Source organism: Pezoporus occidentalis, unplaced genomic scaffold (assembly GCF_034315485.1).
Source record: "Pezoporus occidentalis ecotype Australia unplaced genomic scaffold, CSIRO_AGI_Poc_V1 ctg92, whole genome shotgun sequence".
In the NCBI taxonomy this organism is placed as follows: Eukaryota; Metazoa; Chordata; class Aves; order Psittaciformes; family Psittacidae; genus Pezoporus; species Pezoporus occidentalis.
Genome location: NW_026916284.1, coordinates 1,191,585 through 1,210,886, shown reverse-complemented (window position 1 = coordinate 1,210,886; position 19,302 = coordinate 1,191,585). Strand labels below are relative to the sequence as shown.

At 52.9% G+C, this 19,302-nt stretch overlaps 3 protein-coding genes across 4 annotated transcripts; all 3 read left to right on the top strand.

Moving 5' to 3' along the window:
- Positions 1–789: 789 nt before the first annotated feature.
- G0S2 (G0/G1 switch 2) lies at positions 790–1,749 on the top strand. The gene is made up of 2 exons (XM_062605582.1): positions 790–869; positions 1,127–1,749. Exon 2 carries the CDS (start codon positions 1,163–1,165, stop codon positions 1,460–1,462), a length of 300 nt encoding a protein of 99 aa, XP_062461566.1. The 5' UTR covers positions 790–869; positions 1,127–1,162; the 3' UTR covers positions 1,463–1,749.
- A 6,459-nt stretch (positions 1,750–8,208) lies between these two features.
- Positions 8,209–13,336, top strand: LOC134157021 (11-beta-hydroxysteroid dehydrogenase 1-like). Its single transcript, XM_062605548.1, has 6 exons — positions 8,209–8,654; positions 9,236–9,366; positions 9,913–10,024; positions 10,633–10,818; positions 12,070–12,213; positions 12,897–13,336. Exons 1-6 carry the CDS (start codon positions 8,567–8,569, stop codon positions 13,166–13,168), a joined length of 933 nt encoding a protein of 310 aa, XP_062461532.1. The 5' UTR covers positions 8,209–8,566; the 3' UTR covers positions 13,169–13,336.
- Positions 13,337–14,572: 1,236 nt separating this feature from the next.
- LOC134157022 (11-beta-hydroxysteroid dehydrogenase 1-like) lies at positions 14,573–19,230 on the top strand. Of its 2 annotated transcripts, XM_062605550.1 has the most exons (7): positions 14,573–14,636; positions 14,716–14,845; positions 16,033–16,163; positions 16,718–16,829; positions 16,917–17,102; positions 17,621–17,764; positions 18,153–19,230. In XM_062605550.1, the coding sequence occupies exons 2-7, from the start codon at positions 14,758–14,760 to the stop codon at positions 18,371–18,373; spliced, it is 882 nt and encodes a 293-aa protein (XP_062461534.1). In that variant the 5' UTR covers positions 14,573–14,636; positions 14,716–14,757; the 3' UTR covers positions 18,374–19,230. The 2 variants fall into 2 exon arrangements, with proteins under 2 accessions (XP_062461534.1, XP_062461533.1); XM_062605549.1 differs by lacking the exon at positions 14,573–14,636 and having other exon boundaries at positions 14,643–14,845.
- Positions 19,231–19,302: the final 72 nt, after the last annotated feature.

Here is a 19,302-nt window from a genome sequence, read left to right as displayed (position 1 = left end):
GCAAGCTGCTCTAGTGGAAGGTGCCTCTGCCCGTGGCACGGGTTGGAACTGGGTGAGCTTTAAGGTCCCTTCCAACACAAACCTGATTCTATGAATTCCCAGCTACTCTTTTATTTCTGAGACATCAAGGTGCTGCCACACATTGTGCCTACCCATTTCTAACAGTTCTCCTTGCCACGAACCCATAGAAGCCTTTAACAAACATTTTTGCACCTTGTCCTGAGCAATGCCTTTGCTCATGCCTTCTCTAGGCTAATCACTCGGGTACCTCACCGGGCAACACCTCTGTTATGCTTCACCAGGGCACGTTTTTACCCACTTCCCTGCTGTGCTGGAGCACACTGCGCACCAACCCAAACCTTACACCAGACCATGAGCAAACCCAAGCCCTAGACTCAGGCACTCACGTATTTTACACGCTGTGGTCGCAGACTCTCACCCCTGAGCACCAGCTCCGCAAAGCTCCTGTAACACATTCAGCGTTTCTTACAGGAGCAGCGTGGAAGAGCATCCCTAAGATCCCTGGCCCTGGAATCGGACATTGCGGGGGGGGGGGGGGGGCGCCAGGGAGTTTTGTAAAACGGGAAATTGAAGGAAAAAAAAAGAGAGGTTTTTTTTTAGCCTGGCGGGGATCAGGGGCGGGAGCTGCCAAGCCGATGGGGGACGGGAAGCGGCTCGTGCTGGCCGCGTGCTCGGGGCACCCCCCCACCCACCCCCTCCGGGGCCCCGCCTTGGTCCCGCCCGCCCCGGCGGCGATATAAGGCAGCGGCGGGGAGCGGAGGGGAGCAGCTGCCGAGCGGAGCCGAGCCGAGCCGAGCCGAGCCGAAGCCAACCCGCAGCCTTCCCCGCCCCGCAGCTGCCGCCGCTGGGTAAGGAGATGCGCTGGGATGAGATGTGGGGTACCAGGGGATGCTGTGCGAAGAACAGAGGGGGTCTGGCTGGACGGGAAGGGTCTGCCCAGCCGGGGGGGCATGGGTGGATGTGTTTTCCTGGAGTGAGCCTCTAGGAAAAATCCCAAATCCGAACTTAAAACAGAGCTGGGGAGAGCTTGCATTGCTTGGAGAGCTCTGAGCACTACAGGGAAAAAGCAGCTGGATTTAACTATGTCCCTCTCCTTCTTTTGTAGACCTGACATCTTCCAGACCCACTGCAATAAAGAAAAATGGAAACCATGCATGAGCTGATTCCCTTTGCCAAAGAAATGCTGAGCCAGAAGCCCAACAGGAAGATGGTGAAGCTGTACATGCTGGGCAGTGTGCTGGCTTTCTTTGGGGTGGTCATTGGTCTGGTGGAGACGGTGTGCAGTCCTTTCACCTCTGAAGGGAGGCTAGAGGAGGAGAAGAGACCTGCCCCGAGGCAAAAGCAAACGCTTCCCCACAAACAGGAGGATCTGATCTTGGGAAAGAGCAAGAAGCCGGGAGTGATGCAGAGGGCCCTGGTGACCAGGCAGCACGCCTCCTAAGAGCCCTGCACCGGAGGGGTGCCCGCTGAGCAACCAAGCACAAGACTCTGCTGTCCCGTTGTACCTGGTGGTGGTTCCAGCAAGAAGAGAGAAGTGTTGGCTGAAGGTGGAGACCGCAAGTGCAAGACTTGGAAGAAGTGAACGGTTATATTTGCTGCTGTGCAGCAGTGGGGAAACAATACCTTTTGTTGGTATAAACATGTGCAAGATGCACAGCATGGTTTCTTATTTTTATTACAGATGCATTTTACAACATTTTGCAAGATCAATAAATATTTTATATGGTACCAATGCTCTCGAGCTGTGTTTATTCTCAAAGCCATCTCTGATGTGCAAATATGTGTCACTGGCACCTCTGGCTCTTTGGCTGGGGTAGCTGAGGGTGCCCAGGGAACAGTTGAGGGTGGTGACTGCACCCTCACAATAAATCCCACTCCTGAGTCTGTGCTGGGGCTGATGGGGTGGCATTTCTGTACCTCCAGCAGCTGCTCCCCTTACAAAATAGTCCAACTCAGGTAGTGGGAGAAGGTGGCATTTACCTTAGGAGACAAACATGCCCCAAGTTGGAGGCGGGGTTGTACTTCATGGGGTTATGTGGGTTTAATGGCACACATTTGTCTCTGCCATGGCCCAGAACTGTTTGAACCCACCCCTGTCCATCCCCCAGCAATCCACTAACAGGCTATGGCTGCTGCACAGCTTAAAACCTTAAAGCTCATCTGTCATTCATTCCCAGGATCCCTCACACACACACACCCCAGCTACCCCACTGTGCAGAGTAATGTTAGCTTCCACTGGTAGAGAGCTGACAGAAAAACTGAGGCATGGAGAGGCATGATGGCAGAGCCAGGCTGGAGGCTGTGGAAACAGAGATCCAAGCTTGAGGGCACTGCCAGCCTCATGAGAGCACCTGCACCTATTTAAAACCCTTTCCTGAGCTTAATAGGAATCTGTGGCATTGGGGACTATGGAATGTTAGCCCAGAGAGCCAGAGCTGAAAGAGTCTGTGCTATAGAAGGAAGGGAAATAGCCCTGCCAGTCACACCTGTGACAGAAAATCCCTCTTTATGTGCTCAGTGGCCGGTGGGACAGAAGACTGGAGGAGGAATCCCACACAAAAACTCTGTTCAAGCTTTCAATCAAGTGTAAAGCACCTTTTCTTCATGCAAAAAACACTTTAAAATGGCCTTTGAGAAGTACTTTTCAGTCCATAACCAAGCCTTAGGTCTCTGGCAAGGCTGAACAATCCAACACCTCATTGATACCAATGGAAATTTCATGGGAAGACATGGAAGAACTCAGGCCTGAAGAAAGCCATAAACTGTTGAGCATCCATCATCCTCCCCCACAATTCCACGTTATATGTTTGCGGCACAGCCTCAGGGACAGGGAAAGCTGACCTGCAATTCCCAGCAGCACACTTGAACTAAACAGTTCACAAAGAGCTTAAACAGAGATCAGAATCACATCTTTGCCTAACGTAGCTGCAAACTCTGGTCATCACACATTGGGTCCCAAGATTAGCACTTCTGTACCAGTTCCAGGTGTCCCATCCTGCCTCCTGGGATAGGGAAATTTAAATGATGAGGAGATGGAGCAGAAAAGCTGTGGCTGCCCCATCCCTGGCAGCGTTCAAGGCCAGGTTGGACACAGGGGCTTGGAGCAAGCTGATCTAGTGGAAGGTGTCCCTGCCCGTGGCAGGGGTTGGAACTGGATGTGCTTTCAGGTTCCTTCCAACCCAATCCAGGTTGTGATTCTATGAAGATTCCTAGCACACACATGGCCTCCTCTCATCATGCCAGTGCCTTGCTGCCCACACCCCCTCTTCACAGCGATCCAGTCGCAGGGTTTAGGAGCTTAAAGCAAAGAGGTTCATGGAGCAATCAAAATAGCTCCTCCTAAGACAGCTAATGGGATTAGACAGCTAAATCACCGCACTGCACTGGCAGTTCTGGAGCCACCTTGGGGAAGTCGTGTCCCGCAGAAGCCAATCTCCTGCCTCCTGAAGTACTACAAGTTCAAAGTTTGTTACTGCCCACGTATTACCCTGAAAGGGGAGCCCAAGGGGCCAAGCCTATGCGTTACCAGTTCCACAGGGGATTGTGTTAATGTAAGGCAGGCCTGGCTCTCTGCAGAGTGGTGATTTAGACACGTATTCATGGCTGCTTTTACCACAATGACCATCTTTCAGCCACAACGATAAATTCAGGGTGCATGGAGGCTTAGTAATCCATTCAACACCACTTCAGCTGTGATGAACGACAGACTTGCCAGATGGGTTAGATTAAAAGGCTTCAGCGAACTTCCCTGCCTTTAAACCACGGCATAGCTTTCCAAACCAGCCTGTTTCCCAGCTCCACCTCCCAATCCTCCCTCACAGCTCTATTCCCCCACCAAATCCTGGCCAGTACAACTGGCACAAATGCAGCCAGCAAACAGCATCCACACACAACAGAGCACGGCAAAGTCATTCCAAAAGTCCCTGTGTGAATTACAAAGACAAGTTTTAAGGACTGGGATATACCAGAGAGCAACCGGATGAAGAGTCAGTACTAGTAAGAACGCATCAGGCAAGCTACATAAAGCATAAGGAGTATTTACAGCTAAGTTAAACCAAACTCCTGAAGGATTAGCTCTTGAGGAGAGCCCCATGTTGCCCAAAGCATGAGTTTCATTGCTGAGCTTGCACGAGGTTGATTTCTGTTTGTTCTCTTTAAGACTTGTCTGAACCCAGTTTACCCTGTAAATGTGACTTTTCCTGGTGCATTAAATCCTCAGGGAAACTGCAGCTGGTGTGAAACCTGTTGAGTACTTGTACCCATCCTGCAGCACCTCTTCAAAGATCCTATTTCAGCTTGGAACTGCTGTCCAGGCTTTCAACACCTGAAGCTGAAGGCCACCCAAGACCCTGCAAGCCCTCCCTCGCAGGCCAATTGCTCCAAAGGCATGAGCCAAATATCTTCGGAGAGCTCTCACTTGATATTTGCAGTTTGCACCCTGGGTATTTCAAGAGCTGCCAAGCTAAATTTAGGGGCCCAGATAAGTATATCAGCCTGTCACCCAACACCAAGGGGACTGGGAACATGGACAGCAGCCAAGACCCAAAGCAGCCACAGTACCAACAATCAAACATCAAGGCAGCAATTCCTGATTTGGTCACACTGGGTGTGAAAACCCCAGTGATTTAGTGCTTAGAAATGATATGAACATGACAGCACTTCACCTGCACCGGCAGTAAGAAGCAGTGTTGTGTCAACCCAAACCCAGTCACAGAGGCATCAACCCTAGGACCCGAGAGTGTGTTTTCCAGGAGTGGCACAGCCGTGACAGCGATGGTGCTTGCAGGATGTCAGCACCGCCTGCGGGACACGGCAGCACGTGGCTGTGCCAAAACACACACACATCTGTCATGGCTCAACAGCATTATGTTGACATCCACATCAGCCTAATGCGAGTGAAACCGAGGGCAGCGCTTCATCACGGTGATGCTCCTACCTGTAAAGGATCACAGCCTGGTTTGGGTTGGAAGGGATTTGAAAGCTCATCCACTTCCAACCCCTTGCCTTGGGCAGGGACCCCTTCCACTAGAGCAGCTTGCTCCAAGCCCCTGTGTCCCACCTGGCCTTGAGCACTGCCAGGGATGGGGCAGCCACAGCTTCTCTGGGCACCCTGTGCCAGCACCTCAGCACCCTCACAGGGAAGAGCTTCTTCCTTATCTCCAACCTAAATCTCCCCTGCTGAAGTTTGAACCCTTTCCCTCTTGTCCTATTGCTACAGTCCCTGATGAAGAGCTCCTCTCCGGCACCCTTGTGGGCCCCCTTCAGATAGAAGGCTGCTCTGAGGCCTCCACACAGCAAAGAAAGGGATTATGGTGTTCATGGTAAAGTATGCTGGGAAAGCTGGCTAAGCAAAATACTGTTTAAATGTCTACATGCTAAAGGCAAGCGGAGGAGGGGGAATCCTCTGCATTAACAAGGATTTGGTGAGTTGAAAGAAACAAGGATCACTCAAAAGAGAACGACAGAAGTGGTATCCCAGCCCCTGCCAAGGGCTCCAAGTCCCCGAGCTGCGTGCAGAAGCCTGTTGGAGCCACAGCCCTGCCCTGGAACGTGCTCCCTTCCAGGCAGCACAGGGCTGTGGGCACAGCGGGGGCTCTCCCGCAGCTCCCTCCTGTGCTCTGCCAGCTTGCTGTCAGGACAAGTTTCCTTCATCTCTGGGTTTCCTCCAGGCGGCACTAAATGAAGAACCCCCCTTGTGCAGAGCGGTTGGAGCAACGCCGAGCATCACCCCCTTGAGAAACACGCTTCAAACAGGCGAGCGATGCAGAAATGACTTCCAGTGGGGGGGATGCATCCTTCATAATCTGGGTAAAGCAGTTTCAGAAGCAACAGGCATCTCCCCCTTGCTCCCAGTGCTCCCACTCACATGGGGCTGGAGCCGGACATGCCACTGGGCTCCCTTTGCCAAGGCACTAAGGTTTGGCAGCACAGGGCCAGCACCAGCTGGGACGGGAAAACACTTCTCCATAGTCTCCTCTTCCTGCCCTGCTCTCCCTCCCGTCGCTCCCCACCCCCAGGAGGAGGTTAAAACCAGTCAAAAACAAGCTCTTACGCTGCAGAAAGCAAAACAAACCCAGAAAAAGCTGCGAGTGGGAGTGAGGAGCAGCAGCACCCTGCAAGGGTGACAGCGGCCAAGAGCAAACCCACGCAGCAGCCAAGGGTGGCCAGAGCCTGCAGCACGGCCCCCAGCCCCGATGGGGACCGCGCCAGCATCCCCACGCTTCATTTCCACATGAGACACCCTAAGTGGCACACGCAAAGCTGGTGCTATAAAAAGTGTGCGTCCAAAACATGCAGTATTTCAGTCATTATCAGCTACTTTGTCTTGCACGAAAACCAAACCCAAACCCACAAGTCTCATTAAGCAACACAGCATCGAGGCAAGAGAAGCATTTGGCTCCGTACCCAGCAGACTGCCTCCAGGCCCACGTCTCCCCGTGCTGATGCAGAGCAAGGAGCATGATACCTTCCCCACACGCTTGCAGACAGTGCACAAAGGTTGTCAGTTATTGCTTTACTGCAGTATCCCAACTCCAGTAATAAACAACAATACCTGGAAGGGGTCCCCCTCCCTGCCGGCAACACAGACAAGATCACAGCTGAGGTAAGTGCACTCTGCTTTTCACGTCAAGGAATGAAATGGTTGCCCCATGATCACAACCCAAATCCAAAGCAAAGGGAGGGAGGGAGGAAGCAGCAGAGCGACCATACTGGTGGTATTTTCCCAAGCTGGGATGAGGGCTTCTCGGTTGAGAATGAAGTTGAAAGGCAGAAAAGGAAATAATAATCTATAAAGCAGAAGCAATGCCGGAGAGCCCCACTGCCCTACCAGGTAAGCTCCTAATTTAACTCATCTTTCTTTGAAAGCTGCAATAGGGGAAAAAGATGTCTTTAAATAATTCCTCCTGGCTGGTTCAGGCAGAGGGCTCCAAGAGGGACAACTGCAGCATTGTGCCTACGTAAATCAGACCACGGTGCAGCCCCTACACTGCAGATGAGGCTCTGGTCCCAACAAACATGTTTTCCCCTAGCCAAGAAAGCAGAGAATCTCACAAGACAGCTTCAGGAACACACAAATCTACCGCAGCATCCCCATTCCATGCACATTGCAGGTACTTGTACTCTAGGATCAAGATCCCAGCACCAGACCAAAGCTTGCACATCGTGTGCACCTATTGCATAAGATCGATGGCATTGAACGAGCTGCAGCCAAGACTCAGGGAGCAAGCGGACGTTAAGTGGTGTTTCCTCACAATATATTCGCTTAGAAATAAGTCAAAACCTCTTACAAAACTCAAAGCAGGAACCACAGCAGCAAAGACCCTTATTTCTTTGCAGAAATCAGAAGCCAGGGTTTCACTCCAAACCTCCCTGTGCCTCAGTGGCCCCTTTAGAACCAGGGTGGCCGCATCCCTGGTGATGGGCTCAGCTTAGCCCCTTCTCCCTCATCTGTCTCAGCAAAGTGGTTCTGGAGCTGTTTAGCAATGGTACACGCTGCTAGGCCCCTGCTCCCCAGCATCGTGGTGTCAGAAAGCTGCTTCAGGGTGCAGATCAGCGATGGTGTTCTGGTGTTCAGTTCTGGTGTCTCCAACATAACGACACAGAGCTGATGGAGCAAGTCCAGAGGCCACAAGGACGATCAGGGACTGGGGCACCTCCTGTATGAAGACAGGCTGAGAACATTGGGGCTGTTCAGCCCGGAGAAGAGAAGCTGAGTGGAGACCTCAGAGCAGCTTCCAGTATCTGAAGGGGGCTACAAGGATGCTGGAGAGAGACTCGTCATCAGGAACTGGAGTGACAGGATAATGGGGAATGGGTTTAAACTTAAACAGGGGAGATTTAGGTTGGATATAAGGCAGAAGCTCTTCCCTGTGAGGGTGCTGAGGCGCTGGCACAGGGTGCCCAGAGAAGCTGTGGCTGCCCCATCCCTGGCAGTGTTCAAGGCCAGGTTGGACACAGGGGCTTGGAGCAAGCTGCTCCAGTGGAAGGGGTCCCTGCCCGCGGCAGGGGTTGGGACCGGATGAGCTAAGGACCTTTCCAACCCAAACCAGGCTATGATCACAGCACAGGACCTTTAATGCAGATGGAGCTGGCTGTCACCCTGCAGCAGAGGGGCCGCCGGTACCTGACCCGCATCTCCCATGCGCCCAGCTGAGATGCCAGCAGGAATAAAAGGCGCTGTTTAACCACCTGCACCGGGGCTGCCTCTGATGTTCTCCAAGTGAAACTTGATGCTGCTCGGCAAAGACACACCTCTTCAGGGTGTTGTGCAAAATTCTGCATTTTAACGGAGGACAGGAAATATGAAAAGAGCCGGGCAGAACCCAACCGGCACCGCCGGGTAGGCCGAGGCTCTGCCACCTAAACCCAAGGGTTTGCTTCCCTCAGCCAGCCAGCTCTGATTTTTCCAGTGCTTTGGAAGCTGCAGCTCCTTCACTAACAGGTTTTAAAGGATTGGCATCGCTGCTTCCCTCTGCAGCAGCTCAGCAGAGGGACTTTTCCTTCCCTTCTCTCTTCATGCTTTATTTCCTGGCTCCACAGTGGGATGGGTCAGTTGCAAAAGATTCTCATTCCCTTTTTGGGACTGGTTTTGGCCTTCTGGTTTTATTCTGCGAGGGAGACTTTCAAACCGGGTAAGTATTAAAAGCGAATCTGTCTTTAAGGAAAACTGTTTAAAGCCACATTTGAGTGTTTTGCATAGAAACTGTAACTGAGCTCGGACCAAAGTACGTCTGAGCCCTTTGTGTGGTGGCTGATACTGGCAAGTTCTTTTAACGGAGATATTAAATCAAGATGAGCAAGGACTATGCAGAAACGCTGCCTGAGGGAGCAGGTGAGGCAGCGGGTGTGAGAAGAGGGCTCTGGACACTCTATTTTCCATTGTGTAGCAGAAGAATTTACAACCATGACTTAAATGTTGGATTCTGAGTTCTGAAGCATGCACTTTGTGGGTGATTTCCACTACAAAATAGCCAGGGTGGTGATAAGCTGCGTCCTGACCTGTGGAAAAAGGCGCTGTCCCCATGGCACTGCAGGCAGTGAGGAGCTGCCTTTCCCAGCAGATGGAAGAGATGCCCTGGTGCTGGACCCTTTGCACTCGCAGGCTCACTGAGCTTCCAGTTTACTTACTCTGAAAGGTGGTAGGGGAGGTTTTAATGTATATCTTTTCTAAGTAGCATGTGGATAACTTAAATCCCTGTGCCTTGGTCTGCAGAGATGCTGAAAGGGAAGAGGGTGATTGTCACCGGAGCGAGCACCGGAATTGGAGAGGAGATGGCGTATCACTTGGCACGGATGGGATCCCACATTCTGATCACAGCACGGACAGAGACCAAGCTGCAGAAAGTAAATGGCAAGCCGAGCACTCACATGCATGTTCATGGCAGTGCACACACTAACATGTGAAGGCCAGCCTTGCACCACAGGTACACAGATGAACATATGCACATGTACTTGCCATGGCACAAATGCCAGACAAGCACAGTCACATTCATGGCTACACATCCTCATGCTGCCTGGGGCTCCTGCCTGCACAGAAGTCCCTCTTCTGCAGATACATGCACTCTGCATAGCACATACTATGATATTTGAACTTGCTTAGTTATGTACACATAGGCCCATACACACAGGCTCCCTCAGCACACACACACCCTCATTCCATGGCAATGATATACAATCTCCTGCTCACCTACACACATGCAATTCCAGCACCCATAAAGAGCCAGACTGCCTTGGGTAACGCATTCACCAAAGGAATCTGTTTTCAGGCTCCCTTTGAAGCTCCCAACACTCCAAACCACATCCCAGGGAACGCAGACACCCTCTTTTGCTACCACACCAGGTTCCCTGGGGCAGGGCAGCGGTTTCTGATGCACGCTGTTGGTGTGACAGGTTGTGGAGCGGTGCCGTGAGCTGGGAGCAGCATCAGCACAGTACATCAGCGGCACCATGGAGGACATGGCCTTCGCTGAGCACGTGGTGAAGGAGGCACAGACCTCACTGGGTACGTTCAGTGACAGGGGAATATTGCACCTCACCTTGGACATGTGCCTTTCTGCCATGTGCCTGCTAAAAGAAGCGGGTGAGATGGAGATAGGGTGAGACAGGAGGGAGTTTTTCCCCCTAATTCTGCCCCTTTCAGACCTGGCTTCATCACTCAAACTGAACTGCGCTCTCAATTTCAGCTCGGTGCCCTCGTGACATCCTGTTCCAGTACCACAGCCCTGGATTTCATCACCCCCAGCCACTGGGTTCTGAAACCATCAGGCCCACAGCAGCCCTGCTATTGCGGTCATGGGTCACGGCTGTGGAAACGCAGTATTTCAGCTCTGTGTGGAGCACTCCTCCTCCCCGGGCCCACAGACACCTCCAGGGTGACCTCCCTTGCTCCACGGCACTTGTGTCTTGAACCAACAAAACCCCAAATCACAATAAAACATTTACTAGCAGCCACCATCTGGGCTAAACCCCTGCTCTAGAGATGAGAGACCACGGCTCTGACCCAAAAACCTGATTTCTTTTGATTACATTTACTCTGCTCCCAGGAACGGCTCTGATTTATGGTTGTAGCCCTTTCCCACCCAGCACTCATGCCTGTCCCTCTGCTCACAGGAGGCCTGGACATGCTGATTCTTAACCACGTGGGCACGTCGTACTTTGGCTATTTTGATGGAGATGTTGGGCACGTCCGAAAGCTCCTGGAGATCAACTTCCTCAGCTACGTGGCAATGACCGTGTCAGCCCTGCCCATGCTGAAGGAGAGTGAGGGCAGCATCGTGGTGGTCTCCTCCATGGCAGGTAAGTGGGAAGCGAGGTAGGTGACACGGGATGCAGTCAAAAGACACCGTGGGCTGATTTTCACACATAGCATGCAGAGTCCCAGGCATTCTAAAGGAGCCATAACTGCTTAACACACCCAAACACCCCCACACACAACCTAAATCCGTATCTGTTTTGCATTTTCTCAATGGAATTTGTTCTCTGATACAATCCAATCACCCCAGTGTGCTTTTTGACAAGCCCTATAATTAAATCCCACATCCTGCTGTCAGGGCCATTAGAGCAGCAGAGCTCAAACACCCCCAGTTTTGGGGGAGGAAAGCGGAAACCCAGTGATTTCGCACTGCATCAGTTCTCTGCGTGTCCATCTGGTTTGGTAGGTCAAGTTCCTGCTAATATTTGTGGAGGGAGTTGTTGACTGACTCTATTCACAAAAACATGACTCTGTTTAATAGATTTCTGTTAAGTCAGGAAACTAAATTACTAACAGATGTCCCCCCTCCCAGCCCGTATGGTGGCTTGTCTTCTGATCAGCTCAGCATCCAGAGTTTAAACTTTGCTCCATCTCTCCCCCCTGAGGGTTTCATAGTTACTGCGAGTCGCTCGTACCCTGAGCAGGGACATGAGCCTTGGCCTTAAGACCTTAAAAGAGCTGGAAGCCTGTGGGAAAATTAACGCTGCTGTTCAGGTGCCAGGGTGACATTTTACTAACAGTAAAGTATGCTTCTAAAGAGTTCAGAGGAGGCCACGGAGATGCTGGGAGGGCTGGAGCAGCTCTGCTCTGGAGCCAGGCTCAGAGAGCTGGGCTGGGGCAGCCTGGAGAAGGCTCCTTAAGCGGAGACCTGAGAGCAGCTCCAGTGCCTAAAGGGCAAAGGAAACCTGGAGAGGGGCTTTGGGCAAGGGCCTGTAGGGACAGGCCAAGGGGAGTGGCTTTAACCTGCCAGAGGGGAGACTGAGATGAGCCCTTAGGCAGAAGCTCTTCCCTGTGAGGGTGCTGAGGCGCTGGCACAGGGTGCCCAGAGAAGCTGTGGCTGCCTCATCCCTGGCAGTGCTCAAGGCCAGGTTGGACACAGGGGCTTGGAGCAAGCTGCTCCAGTGGAAGGGGTCCCTGCCCGTGGCAGGGGTTGGAGATGGATGAGCTTTAAGGTCCCTTTCAATACAAACCAGTCTTGGATTTTACCCAAAAGGGAGTTTATCTGATGAAGGACAAAGGAGAGGTTCAGGCAGAGCAGCTTTCCGTGCTATAACAGACCTTCACTCTGTGTCCAGGTAAAGTCGGGTTTCCTTTTACGGTCCCCTACTCTGCAACTAAGTTTGCCTTGGATGGATTTTTCAGCTCCCTGAGGCAGGAATTCCACATTCAGAACATTAATGTTTCCATCACTCTCTGCATCCTTGGCTTCATCGACACTGGTAAGATCAGTGCTGTTTGATCCAGGTGCTGAGCATCATCTCAGCTTCTCATCCTGCCCTTCAACTCCCTCTGCTACTGATTCTCCCCTTTAACTGCTGCTGCTTCTCCTCTCGGCCTGCTCTAGGGCAAGCAAAACACACTGCTCCTGGTGTGTGCGTGATTCTACCTCTCTCCCACCAAAACCCACCCTTATTGGTGGTTTTTGCCTCTTGCCCCATGCTATGTAAAGCCAGCCGCTACTACAACCTGCAATTCAGTTAGTGCAAGTGCTCAAGGCCAGGTTGGATGGGGCTTGGAGCAACCTGCTCTAGTGGAAGGCGCCTCTGCCTGTGGCAGGGGCTTGGAGTTGGATGAGCTTTAAGATCCCTTCCAACTCAAATCACTCCGTTATTCCTCGTGCCACCCACCTCCCATTAACGCCATTGAGTGATGCAACAGCGGGTGGGAAAGCAAGCTCTGCATGCACCGGGCAGCGGAGGGGAGCCCAATCTCACGCATTTACTGTTTTCCACGTGCAGACCGACAGGTCCACGCTTAGCGTTTACAAGCCCTTCTTTACCGGCTTCCCGCCACCGGGACGGGCGCCTCGGTGGCAGTGTTCTCTCCCCCCCGGGCTGAGCCCTGAACCGGAGGTGCCTGTTCCGGTCCCCCCCGGTGATGCTGCCGTTCCCCCCTCCCGCAGACCGCGCGCTGCAGGCCGCCGCGGACGTGCTGCTCGTACCCCCGGCGCCGCGGGCCGAATGCGCGCTGGAGATCCTGAAGGGAGGCGCGCTGCGGCGGCGGGAGCTCTATTACCGCTACGGCTCGACCCGGCTCCCGCTGCTGCTGCGCGACTGCGCCGCCGAGCTGCTGGACCGCCTGGTGCGCAGCCGGTACCGGCTGGACCGCATGGGCAGCGGCCAGCGCCGGCCCCCGACCCCCGGTAACGGAGCTGCGGGCTCGGGGAACCGGTAGCTCGGGTTCCCCGGTGCAACACCCTCCTCTGCCGGCGGACACGGGTCCTGCCGGGCGCGTCGGAGATGCGGGGCTGCGCGGGATGGGGAGGGGGGTCCCCTCCCGGTATTCCCGGTTGAGGGAAACATGGGGAACAAGCCAGTTATGAAATAAAAGTCTCTAACCCAACTGTGCGTTCGCTGCGGGGTTTATCCCTTCTGCTCCGCCATGATGCCCCCGACTCGCCTTCCACGGGGCAGCAGAGTCCTTGTGATAATCCCTCATTGCTTCATTTTGGGAATAACTGCCTGTTGTGCATGTGCAGCCACGGCTTCACTCCTAATGTCCTAGCATAGATGAAAAAGAAGGATTCAACTAAACTAAGGAGGAGAAAAATGACTGCTACTGCTGAACCCAGGACACTGCCCTTCAGCCTATTTTTTCCTGGCTTTACGGCCAAATTAAATGCACTCTGCTACCCAAATAAAACTTCCCAAACTTGGTAGATTACTACACAAACATAACTGGAAGATGCCTTCTAGATGGACGGAGCTGCTGCATTGATACCCCAGGCTAAGAGTTCAGGCACCATGAGTGATGCGCATGGAATGCAAAAACCACAGCCCAAGTGGGCTCCACACCACTTCCTGGGCACTGACAGCAGTGCCCAAGCTGATGCATTTACATCTCAAATGGATCCAGCCACCTAAGCACCAACCATTACCTATCCTGAGATAAAGCAGTGTGCAGCCTCCCCAAACCCTTCCCATTGAAGCATTCCCCAGGATCTGTTTGTTTCTCACTTTCTAAGACAAACTCAGGAACCAGAGTTACTGCGCAGGTTATCCTGAGATCACCTACACAAACCAGCACATAGAGTGGATTTTGCCCTTTAAAAGTCTGGACTGGAGCAAGTCCAGAGGAGGCCACAGAGATGCTGCGAGGGCTGGAGCAGCTCTGCTCTGGAGCCAGGCTGAGAGAGCTGGGCTGGGTCAGCCTGGAGAAGAGAAGGCTCCTTAAGGGGAGACCTGAGAGCAGCTCCAGTGCCTGAAGGGGCTGCAGGAAACCTGGAGAGGGGCTTGGGACAAGGGATGTAGGGACAGGCCAAGGGGAATGGCTTTAACCTGCCCCAGGGGAGACTGAGCTGAGCTCTTAGGCAGAAGCTCTTCCCTGTGAGGGTGCTGAGGCGCTGGCACAGGGTGCCCAGAGAAGCTGTGGCTGCCCCATCCCTGGCAGTGCTCAAGGCCAGGTTGGACACAGGGGCTTGGAGCAAGCTGCTCCAGTGGAAGGGGTCCCTGCCTGTGGCAGGGGTTGGAACTGGAGGAGCTTTAAGGTCCAATCCAAACCATTCTATTGTTCCTGGCAGGACAAGAGTGCAAAGGGACAGCCTAAAGTCCAAAGCACACTTCCCATTCATTAGTTTAATGTTTGCTGAATCACCGGAAGCAAAAAGGAGGGCCCAGCAGATACAAGCAAAAACGTGTGCAAGGTCAGAACCAGTTGAACACTGCCATCACTCCCCGCCTCGTTTGCAACCTACTGACACATCCACCTCCCTGCAGGCAGAGCTCTGGAGCTTGTCCTGCTCCTGCCTGTACTTCTGCAGAGGGATGGGGCTGATCCTGAAGATTTTGATCCCTTTGCTGGGACTGGTGCTGGCCTACTATTTTTATTCAGCTCCCGAGAACTTCAATGAAGGTAAGTCACTGGAAAATCACATTTAAACCCACAACCAGCGAGGCTGCTGCCAGAGCAGCAATGTGTGCCCACATGGAAGAGCACTGGCTGTTGGAAGGGCATTTCAAAGCACACATGGAAAAGCTGGAGCACGGGAGGGCTGAGGGATGGGAGAGAAGCACAGTTAACACCCAGTGCAGGGGGTCAGAGCACTCTGCACCACACAGGAAAGCTCCTGGAAATACAAGTGGGTCTGCTGGGGTGCATGGTTGTCAGTAAATGCTCCATCCCTGGCAGTGCTCAAGGCCAGGCGGGACAGAGTCTTGGGTGACATGGCCTAGGGTGAGATGTCCCTGCCCATGGCAGGAGGTCAGAACTGGATGATTTTAAGGTACTTTCCAACCCGAACTATTCTATGATTCGACGATTCTGGTTTCAGCTCTAAGTTATTTTTCTCCTTCCTGGCAGCCGGTGCAGTGCCATGTTTTGGCTTTAGTCTGGGAACAGTGTTGATAACATGACAATGTTTTAGTTGTTTCTCAGTACTGCTTACTCTGATCAAGGACTTTTCAGCCTCTCGTGCTCTGCCAGCGAGGAGGGGCACAAAAAGCTGGGAGGGAGAAAAGAGAGGACACCGGAACCGAGCTACACAAATGGGTATTCCATACCACAGCACATCATGCCCAGTATAGAAACTGGGGGAAGGTACCCAAAAGAAACTGCTCAGGTCAGGCTGAGCATTGGTCAGTGGGTGCTGAGCAATTGCATTGTGCATCACTTGGGTTTTTTTTCCTTTCCCCCTTTGAGTTTTATATTCTCTCCCCTTGGTACTTCCCTTAGTAGCAGTAGCAGTGTATTATACTTCAGTTGTTACGCTCTTACTTCAACCCGTGGGGGTTACATTCTCACGATTGTCCTCCCCATCCTGCCTGAAGAGGGGAAAAGTGTGCAAACGGCTGCACGGTGCTGAGCTACCTGGGCTGGGCTTAAATCACAACAGCAGCCTGATCTCTGTAAAGTATTTACTTAGAAAACATGCAGTTTCCCACTCTATTTGTCAACCCTTGCCATGTCCAAAAGCCCTCTCAGGCTGGATGCAGAGCTCAAGCCTCACACATGCTCCCCACCAAACTGGGATTAACAACCAGGGGCAGGGATGGGGAGCAGTTGGGCTGTGCCAGCTCTGAGCTCTGCATCCTCCTCTCCAGAGATGCTCCGTGGGAAGCGGGTGATCGTGACCGGAGCCAGCAGCGGCATCGGGGAGCAGATGGCTTATCACCTCGCACGCATGGAGGCCCACCTCCTGCTCACAGCACGCACGGAGGCCAAGCTGAAGAAAGTAAATGGCAAGCAGAGCTTATGTCGGGCTGGCAAACCCCATTCACAACCCTGAACCCCACAGGCACACAGATATCCACCCTATCCTATGCATGTGGGGATGCCACGCAGCCCACAGATCCAGTCCACTGTCTCCCCTGTTCTAACACACCGACACCCCTACCACAACAAATTGTGTGGTCAAAGCTGAAAGCACAGCGTTTCCTTCTCTGCAGTCTTCAGCTGTGAATTCTGATCATCACCACTAATCTGCCCAGGGCCTGGTCTGATCAACCTTTGCCCTTCCTCAAAGTCTGAGCTGGTTTTGCATCCTGTATACAACAAATCAAAGTTGAGCAATCATATTCCTATTTATAAATGGGAAATATTTGTACTATTAACTCTGCAGCCAGAAACACTTCTCTGAGCAATGTGTCTCCTCCCATAAAGGGAGAAGGGCTTCCAGTGGGACAGGGTGACGGCTGCCCATCCACCCCAAAACGGAACAGCCCTCATGGGATGGGGTGGTCCTTGGAGGGGATTCCATTGCTACCACTGTTCTCACTGTCACTGCAGGTAGTGAGGCGGTGCCTGGAGCTGGGCGCCGCGTCCGCCCGCTATGTGAGCGGCTCTATGGAGGACGCCACGTTCCCCGATGTGGTGGTGAAGGAGGCTGAGAACACCTGGGGTAGGTGCTTTGGGACCATCCCAGCCACCAAAAAGCTGGTTGGTTTTGAGATGCTGGTTCCTAACAGCAAACACACTCTGCTTGCAGGCGGCCTCGATATGCTCATCCTAAATCACATCGGTTACAGCTACTTCAACTACTTTGATGGGGATGTTGGGCACATCCGAAAGCTCCTGGAGATCAACTTCCTCAGCTACGTGGCAATGACAGTGTCTGCCCTTCCCATGCTGAAGGAGAGTGATGGTAGCATTGTTGTCCTTTCATCCATGGCAGGTGAGCACACAAGGGGCCAGGCTCTCCCTGCCCACATCCCTTCCTCTGCCTGCAGGGGATCCCTGCTGTACCTCCTCTTCAAAAGACAGAAGAAGGACCATATAGCAGAAAGCTACAGGTCACTGGGAGTCAGGATTAGCATAGGATTTATCCTGGATGCACAATTTGAGTCCTCTGGGGGGGTTATATTCCATGTCCTGTTCTGCCAGTCTCTTTGCATCCACTAATCACCTTCATGCACTGAAGTCGATGATACACCACTGCATGGCCACATATTACACACAGGAATACATACAGCAAAACACAAACAGTAGCGCCCACAACTGAAGGTACTTCATGCCATATGCGGCATTTAAACATTCCTGCATTTATTTATTTCTCTCAAGCATTCATCACAGCAAACTCCAACTCCCTAAACCTCAATAGCATAGCTACTTGAAGGGCAAGAGGAAGGGAGAGCCACGCAGCCTGGTCTGCCCACTACACAAACCCTGATGTCTGGTGTGTCTCTGTTCCAGGTAGAATTGGCACCCCATTTATTGCTCCCTATACTGCAACTAAGTTCGCCTTGGAAGGGTTTTTCAGCTCCTTGAGACAGGAATTCATCATGGAAAAGGTCAACGTCTCCATCACACTCTGCGTCCTGGGCTACATTGACACAGGTGAGCTCAGCATCACTGGGACCCCATGACAATGCATTTCCAGGCAGAGCCAAGTCAAGCCCATGACCTGCCCTGCAGCCCCAGGCTGCTCAGCACCTTGCTTTTCCACCACTGCTGGAACCCAGGCTGCAGGGGCTGTGCAATCATGGAAACAGAACTCCATCTCCTTAAAGTGTGGTCTGAGAGCTCTGTCCCTGCTATCCTCGCAGTAAACCCATGGAGGTGGAGCTTCCACCCTGTGGTGACTCAAGAGGTAGAAAGGAACGGGAAGGCCATTGCTATAATTATAGTTCTACCTACTCTAAGTAGGACCGATGCTCAGTTTGTTGGAGGAAGCAAGTGCCCACGGCAGCCCCTCCATCTGACACTGCTCCTCCCGTCCCTGCAGAGAACGCGGTGCGAGCGGTCTCGCACGCCGTGCGGCACAAACCAGCGCCAAAGGAGGAATGTGCACTGGAGATCATCAAGAGCGGGGCGCTGCGCCAGCGGGAGCTGCACTACCCAACCCGGCTGATGGGCAACCTGCTGCTCCTCCGGGCCGTAGCCCCCGACTTCCTCGACTCCCTCATCAGGGGCAACTATAAGGTGGAAAACATCAAAAGACCATAGCGCCCAGGGCAGGGAGCATGCCAGGACACCTTGGGCCAGACACGAGGGGTTTGGGTGTTAATCTGGCTACTTGGGTGCCCTTTTCCATGCCACCAGGACAGCCCCATGCTGATGCACCCTGGCAACCTGAGACAGCTTTAGAGAATCCCAGACTGGCTTGGGCTGAAAGGACCTTAAAGCTCCTCCAGCTCCAACCCCTGCCACAGGCAGCGACACCTTCCATAGAGCAGCTTGCTCCAAGCCCCTGTGTCCAACCTGGCCTTGAACACTGCCAGGGATGGGGCAGCCACAGCTTCTCTGGGCACCCTGTGCCAGCGCCTCAGCACCCTCACAGGGAAGAGCTTCTGCCTAAGAGCTCATCTCAGTCTCCCCTCTGGCAGGTTAAAGCCATTCCCCTTGGCCTGTCCCTGCAGGCCCTTGTCCAAAGCCCCTCTCCAGCTTTCCTGTTGGCCCCTTTAGGCACTAGAAGCTGCTCTAAGGTCTCCCTTAGGAACCTTCTCTTCTCCAGGCTGAACCACCCCAGCTCTCTCTGCCTTTCTAGGATACACCAGAAGTCAGTTACACACAGCATTAAAACATCCTTTTTAGTAGTGAACTCTTGGCTTTTTTCCAACCAAGAGGCTTCTTTAGAGAAGCTCCTGACAGCAGGATCTGCTGCCAGCATCCTGCTCACCAGCAGGTTTCCTGATCAGCCTTCCCACACCAAGAGCCACAAAGGCAGTGGTGCTGAGCCAAGGCCAGAATGAACAGCACAGAGCACCCAAAGCCTCAAGAGCCTCTTTGAACTGTGCCTTTTTCATTTGGTCATATATCCCTTCTAGGCTGGTCTTTGTAAAAATAAATCCTGTGTTACAAGATCTCTGCTTTTACTTGTGTTCCTTTCCAAAAGGCACAGAGCCCTTATCAGGGAACAGCTGGTTAAACCCACC